General features: G+C 43.9%; 1 protein-coding gene across 7 annotated transcripts in view; it reads right to left on the minus strand.

Annotated features, from left to right (window-relative positions):
• mbnl3 (muscleblind-like splicing regulator 3) overlaps positions 1 to 7,500 on the minus strand; it is a 25,393-nt gene that overhangs the window by 5,898 nt on the left and 11,995 nt on the right. For all 7 annotated transcript variants that reach the window (XM_079503841.1, XM_079503839.1, XM_079503842.1 and 4 more), the window contains 3 exons: positions 4,391 to 4,555; positions 3,301 to 3,501; positions 1,269 to 1,508 (listed from right to left, as the gene is read on the minus strand). In XM_079503841.1, coding sequence (XP_079359967.1) covers positions 1,269 to 1,508; positions 3,301 to 3,501; positions 4,391 to 4,555 — 606 coding nt within the window. The remainder of the gene's footprint in view (positions 1 to 1,268; positions 1,509 to 3,300; positions 3,502 to 4,390; positions 4,556 to 7,500) is intronic.

Here is a 7,500-nt window from a genome sequence, read left to right on the forward strand (position 1 = left end):
CAGTAATGACGACAATGACGTACACAAAGCTGAGATGAGACAGTCCGGGTACTTCACCACATCTCCCTCATGTTGAGTGTTTACATCATTCCTTACCTCATTCATTACGTCATTACATTATTCCTTCCTTTGTGGTCTGTCTCTCTGTGTTAGACTACTGGCTGCTATGACATGACATCTATACTTCCCCTCAGGGACAAATAAGACTTTTATGTTTCTCTGGTTCGGATAATGTTAGCAGGTGGTGAGTGGATTTTAGACCAAACAAACACCAGACAGCAAATCAGGTGAGAGATGGAGGGGTGAGGTAATAGATACTGCTGATGCATGATAATGCAGTTTACGATTTACGCCTAACAACGCATGAACAAAAACATGAAAAGCGCCAGTCAGTCATTGTGTAAGAAAATGGTCGTCCCAGTAACCACTAACCATGACAGGAAAGGATTAAGTGAAAGGCAGACAGCATCACAGAATGACTCCTGAACTGTTGTGTTTCTTGCATACCAGAGTGATATGTATTCATATTTTCATTTGCAGTGCAGATGGACCTGAGGAAGGCTAAACCTGCTCTCACCCTGCTAACTGTAGCCCCTGTTGTTTGTGTCACAGACTAGAGTACAAACGATACTGCCCAGAATACATACATTAAACATTAGCTGTGAGTTAGGGACAGAGCCGCTCAGCATCAAGGGTTGTTTGGGGGTAAATCCCTGCGATATACTGTACTAGCGTCATGTACAGGGGGTGTACTTGTACATCAAGCTTCCCCAAGCTACAGTAACAGGAGATATATAGGCTCCTGCCATACAAGCCTCATGGCTCGGCAAGGCTTACTTAACATAATGTCTGTGATCTACATAGGAGCTATGCCATTTCCATGTTGGCTGGTACATGATGTGGTGCTCCAGCAATCCGTGAAGCCGGAGCACGCATGCACACACGTACACACGCGCACACACACACGCACACACACACAGTATATATAGATTATTATTATAACTAGAGGATTTTAGGATTCTCTCCCGACATATTCCTGTTGCTCACGTCTATTCCTGTTGCTCATGTCTACCCTTTACCTGTTGTTGCTCGCATTAGTTCCTGCTAATTCCTGTAGTTTACATTCCTATTATTCACATCTATTCCTATAGGTCATGTTTATTCCTGTTGCTCACGCCTATTCCTGTAGTTCACTTTCCTATTGTTCACGTCTATTCCTGTTGTTCATGCCCACCTAACGTACACTACTTTGTGTCAGGTTGACTCACCATGGCTCCAGGCGCTGCAGATTGACCAGCCTGGTGCTGAGCAGCCTTGATCCTGGCCTGCAGGTGAGCAGGAGGATGGAAGTACTTGCACTTGTCCCGGGTGCAGCGACCCTTAATGTAGTCCATGCACACGATCACAGAGTTCTCGCTGCAGTCCACCATACCCGCCTCCATTGGGTGAGCGTAGCGGCAGTCGTTCTCCCCTCGTGTGCAATTCCCACGCTGGAACTCCCGGCAGACCTGATGAGGGAGGATAAGCATCAATCAAGACCGGACCTACATTGACCTTCCCTTGTGCACTGTGACCTCTCTCTCTCTAGGACTAGGTCGTCCTCAGACGAGCCTTCGATCGTCGCCTCCATCACCCCGGTTCTCAATACATCTGGCCATGTACGTCTTTCTTGAGTACATAAACATATGTAACTGTTAATGTGGGATGTCCTCATGACCGGTGCCTGTGTGTTGGTTCACACAGCACTAATTTGCTGGTTGGCAGCTCTTGGTGTCTTTGGCAGTGTCCTGCTAGCCTCATTCTCCTGGCTGCTATTTTCTCACTCACCCTTGGCATTCCATAATGTGTATTGGGTTCATGCACCCTATCTCTTGCATTACAGATACAAGAGATGACCTGTGGAGGCCACTATGCTGCATCACTGTGACATGTAGCATTCCAGTATGTCATATATTATGTAGCCTCGGAAACCCAGACGTTTTTATTTCCAGGGAGAAAAAAAAGGTCTGGGACAGAGTCCACTTCAATTCGGCATAGAGTAGCGCAAACGTCGATCACTCTCTGCTGATTTCTGATCGTCTGCACCTTTGTTAAATTGACACACACATGCACGTACACACACTCTTCTCTCTCTCTGTCGCTCTAATGAATTAGTCTCATGTCGCGCAGCTGCGTCTAGATTCTCCTGGTGGATCCTACCGGAGCTGCCTATGCCATAGAAAGCATAGGTGGACCCCAGGCTATATATTATGGGAATGGGATAAAAAACAGGGGTTTTCAACAGGTGGTCCATGGACCACTGGTGGTCCGTGAAGGTATTGCATATCGTTGCTGTCCGGAGGAAACCTCATAACTCCATTTTTGAGGTTTTTGATTTTATTCCATAAATCAGTACTATTGAACACCCTTTACTTCTGTGTGTTGTTTCGAAAATATTGAACCAATGGAAAGTAGTAAAAAACGAATTGGACAAAACTCCATTGGACCCTCAAACTGTCTGCTAAAACAAGTAATTGACAATGTCTAAAGTCACAACACCAACTTTGATGAGGCAGTATTGCATCATTTAAAACATATATATATTTTTAATTTCCTTAAAATGTATATTTTTCATTTCTGAAAAATGAATATTTTGGAGTTATGAGGTTTCCTCCGGACAGCAGGATTATGATCCATCTTTTGTTTCTCAGTGCACTAAACTTTTGTGCACTGTTCTGTGGAAGTGCGTCAATGTTGTCAGTTACTGGGCAGTGTGAGGTTAAGAAATTCCACAGAAAAGGGAGTTAGAATCTCAAGAAGGGTAAGTGTACCAGCTTGCCTGATTGAGTCATCATTATTAGGTAATGTGCCCATATATATCAGTTAAATAATGCCTGAGCTTGATATAATTTGTTGCATGTAGTATCAAATCAAGTCCGTAACAGTTCATTTCAATCTTTTTATTAGCTATTAAGTCAAATATTTTCTTACATTTGATGGAATTTTAAAATACAGTATTATTTAAATATATTGTAATACATTTAACAATGGCATTTTATTTATATTTTAAAACATTTTCCCATGGACCACCTGCAACCTGGTTATGCCATGGACTAGTAGTCTGTGGACCATTGGTTGAGAAACAGTGGTATGTATAGAAATGGGATGCATTGCAAGTGTTAGGAATTCCCTAATAACCCATATCCCCCAACACAACAGTGGTCCCAAGGTTGATTCTTAGTTAGGGTGGTGGTCCCTGGTTCACAATCAGTTGAAAACCCCTGGGATAAACCAATGGTGAACAGAATAGAACACACGTACCTCTAACTTGTCTGTGCGTAATTGTTTCTGCATGGAATTGCCGTTGCCCATTGCTGCCAGACCATTGGGGCTCCCAGGGACCAGTTGGGGGATACTGGGAAGAAGTTCTGGCATCAGGCTCATTCCAGGAGCCATGTGGCTCAGATAAGGACTGAATGTCATGTTGGGGCTGGTCAGAGATGGAGACATTGGGAATGTGGTCTGCAGCATGATAATGAGAGAGGGAAAGAACAGACATGATGAACAGAAAATAATGAAAACTCTGACCCTCTGTTCACATTATGCATACATCAGGACATAGACCCCCATATCTCTGGGACCTCAATCTTTTTGGGGGGCTATTCCTAGCCTTTATTTGACAGCGACAGTGGAGATAGACAGGAAGTGGCTCCACCAGGACTGTACGCCTAGATCCCTATACATACACAGCAGATAATTATTGATAACATTTTAAAATAGCAGTTTTAGGTGTGGAAATAATCAAGATTGAGCTACTACATGGCATATATCTTCCCTGAAATGAATATTTACTTTTTGAAACAGGCTGCCAGGGATCATATGAGCATTGAATGTTTGTACTTCTCCCTGTCTATGAGGTCCACAGACAGGCAGACCTGGCTTGATCCGCTTGGACCACTGTGACTGAAGCTCTTCTGGGTGTGTTTGACATCACTTGAGATGGATAGAAACGGACTGCTGTGTGGAAGTAGGAAATATTGATAATGTTCAATGTAGGCCTATGCATTTAGCATTGCATGTTGCACTTTGAACATTCACTTGCAGCTGCTGGTGTGAAATGAGCATGAAGGATTCGGTGCCGTGCCATTAGTCCAATGGCCCATTGTTTCAAAGTACCATTGGTACTGCTCATTATAACTAACCCTAAGCTGACATAAAACTTATATTTATCGTACTAATGGGCCATCTGCAGCCCTAAAAGATTCTACATCATACTTGTGAGTGTTTTAAGATCAATGATCTCATTTTCGTTCTCTTTTTTTTTTAGCAAATACACAAAAAACATTAAAGGCTAGGCTAAAATGAAAACCCTTCAAATGCACAAACAAACATTTAATGGTGGACTGCTCACTATGGGCTGTAACTGGGCTCCAGGCAGCATGAATTGCATCTGTTGAGCCAACATGGCTGCCGCTGTCTTCTGCTGAATCAGGTTGTTTCTCCCATTGATCTCCAGCTGTGTTTTGAGGTGCGGAGGCGGGTGCAGGTATTTGCAGTTTTCACGTGTGCATCGCCCCTGAGAAACAAAGGAGGAGTGTGACAGAAGGGGGGGGGGGGGGGGGGGGGGGGGTGGTGGGCTCATTAGATTTAAGAGACATGCAGCCTTGTAACAGGGTAACAGTGAGACTAATGTGATGGAGAGGGTAGAGCCTGCTTGACAAGGACATCAGAACTCATCAGCCCCAAAGATGAAAAGCTCATTTAACGCTAACAACTGATCTGGGCCCATGCAGTCAAACAGGGTTCCAAAATACACTCTGGTACAATTTGTGATATTCAGAAAATCTAAAAGATTTGGCATCCATTTAAATTAAAACTGAGATAATTGCTAGTGAGACAATATACTAATTATGTCTCATGAGATTGGATGATGGATAATTAATGAGAGATATGCAATTACTTGAAGGGGAAAAGCACATTAACACGGTACTCATGCTACATTCTTGCAAATAGCTTTTTAAAGTGATAATCAGTTACAATTTAGGCTGGGTATTTAATTTTGACATTTGTGTGGACATTCCTTGCTCTAGCTGCACTAAATGTTATTTTATGAATACTTATTTTTTCACCTCACAACCTGTCAAAATTATGAATCAATAGAGCATGTTTGGGTATTTTCATAGCAGCACATCTGAACACCCACACCGAGTTGGGGTGTAAACCGAAGACCACATGCTTGATTCTCACCCTCCTGCCAGCCAGATTCTGTGTCTAGATTCTCTCCCAAGTAAGTTATCAGTCAGCCTCCCAGAAAAGGGAAAAGCAAACATCTGCAGGCATGTGACTGGTTGATGTTGATAGCTAAGAGTTGGAGAGGGCGGAGAGAGAGCTAGCCTGCTGCACTGACCTTGTAAAACATGTTGGCTAAACAGTCCGTATGAAGGCTACAGTGGCGCTTACGTGCACAAGCAAACCCACTCACTCCATAACCATAACTGTCAGTACGGTGTCAGTACTCAGGGCTTTGACATAAGTGAAAGTAGCAATAACACAAGTACATGTCCTGCTATTCAAAATATTACTGAAGACAAAGTAAAACACTTAAATTAGCAAAAGTGGAAGTAGGCATATGCAGAATCCCCATTTCAGAATCATAAACAGTATATTATGTTATCGTCTAAATACCGCTTGAACTCACTACTCAGGGCAACTCTGCAAGGTCCTTTAGTGTCTCTGTCCCTGAGCGATGTGAGGACAGTCATTCATTTAGAATCCTTTTAAACTCATTTTAGGCTTCCTTATATACGAACCCTGAATCTGATTTGAGCCATTGACTCGGAGAGTGTACAAATAGACTCCTCACCTAAGTGATTGATAGTTAGGCACCAAATGGACCAATAGGGGTCTGTAACTCCAATCCTCACCGGTTCCATTGGTACAACATCTGAGTTAAGTTAACATTGAGGATTTTACTGTGTAAAAGCAATTCACTTTGCTCTGGTGACCTCTACAGTACGTGGTTCCCCTGCCTGTGTTCGCATTGCGTTGCACGTTGCTGCAGGAAGATTGCAGGTGAACTAAGAGGAAACTGCAGTCCCCCATTAAACCCCTGGGTCGGCAGCAGCTGTCTCTCCCTGCAGATGAGCAGTTAACCCCCTCCCCTCCTAAACTTAAGTGCAACGATCCCTCAGCAGCCGCACGTGCTCCGTCATCATCAAACCACACCTGCCTGCTTCCCAGCTTGAGTGTGACACACGCACCAGACGGAGCCGAGAGCGCGAGGTTGAAATGACGACGGCCCAAAGGTCGGCTCATCGCGTTCGTGTCGCGTTGAAGATGGACAGGTGTCGGTGGCAGAACCGACGCTGGAGCAGATCGTGAGAAACAACAGACGCTCCGAACAGACGGCACGAACCCCAGAGATTCCGCAATCCACATTCACACATTGTGGAGGCAAATATTATATATTTTTTTGGTCCACCACCATTATTTGATAGCGTTAGTGATTTTGCAGAATGAGATTTACAATATAAAAGTCAATAATACACAATACACTACACAATAATTATAGTACAATAATATTTCTCATTCAGAAATGGGCCTTTTTGAATACGGTGATTAGATTACTTTTGGGGCTTTAAGTATATTTCACTACGGTATTTCTACTTTTACTTAACCACTTCAGTGTCGTGAAATAGCGAGAAGCATTTTTCTTCCACTGCACGCACGCACGCACGCACGCACGTGTGCGCGCACACACACACACACACACACACACACACACACACACACACACACACACACACACACACACACACACACACACACACACACACACACACACACACACACACACACACACACACACACACACACACACACACACACACACACACACACACACACACACAGCCTGGAATTAGTCCTGTACAGACAAACAGTGGTGGCCGTGCTGCACAGGGAGAGGAGCGAGCTTTGCGTCAGCTGCCTGTGTGTTTAGGGATGAGTCTGTAACAAGGAGCTGGTCTCAGGAGTCCAAACAGCCCAGTAAACCAACCCAAACTAATGGAGACAGATACACGCACATGCGCACACACACACACACACACACACACACACACACACACACACACACACACACACACACACACACACACACACACACACACACACACACACACACACACACACACACAAACACACACACACTTCGTGCGCACAAGTATGCACACGGGGCTGTGCTTTATTAATGAGTTTAATGAGCTTGTTTGTTCACAATATACAAATGCAAGCTGTACTGTCTGGGGCAGTGAGTTACAGCTGAGCCTCTAGTAGTGTAAACCATGAAAAGATATGTAGAGAACAACATAAAGAAAACTAAATTGAAAAGGAAAGAAAATAGAAAGAAAGAAAATGAAAATACAGAAATAATGACAAGGAGACTTTTGGGGCGAGGAATCACCTTCTGGTAGCCATGGCAACACAACAAGTATCATAGAGAAAGTGGGTCTTTTAGTGGTG

Source organism: Electrona antarctica (genome assembly GCF_951216825.1).
Source record: "Electrona antarctica genome assembly, chromosome: 1".
Classification (NCBI taxonomy): Eukaryota; Metazoa; Chordata; class Actinopteri; order Myctophiformes; family Myctophidae; genus Electrona; species Electrona antarctica.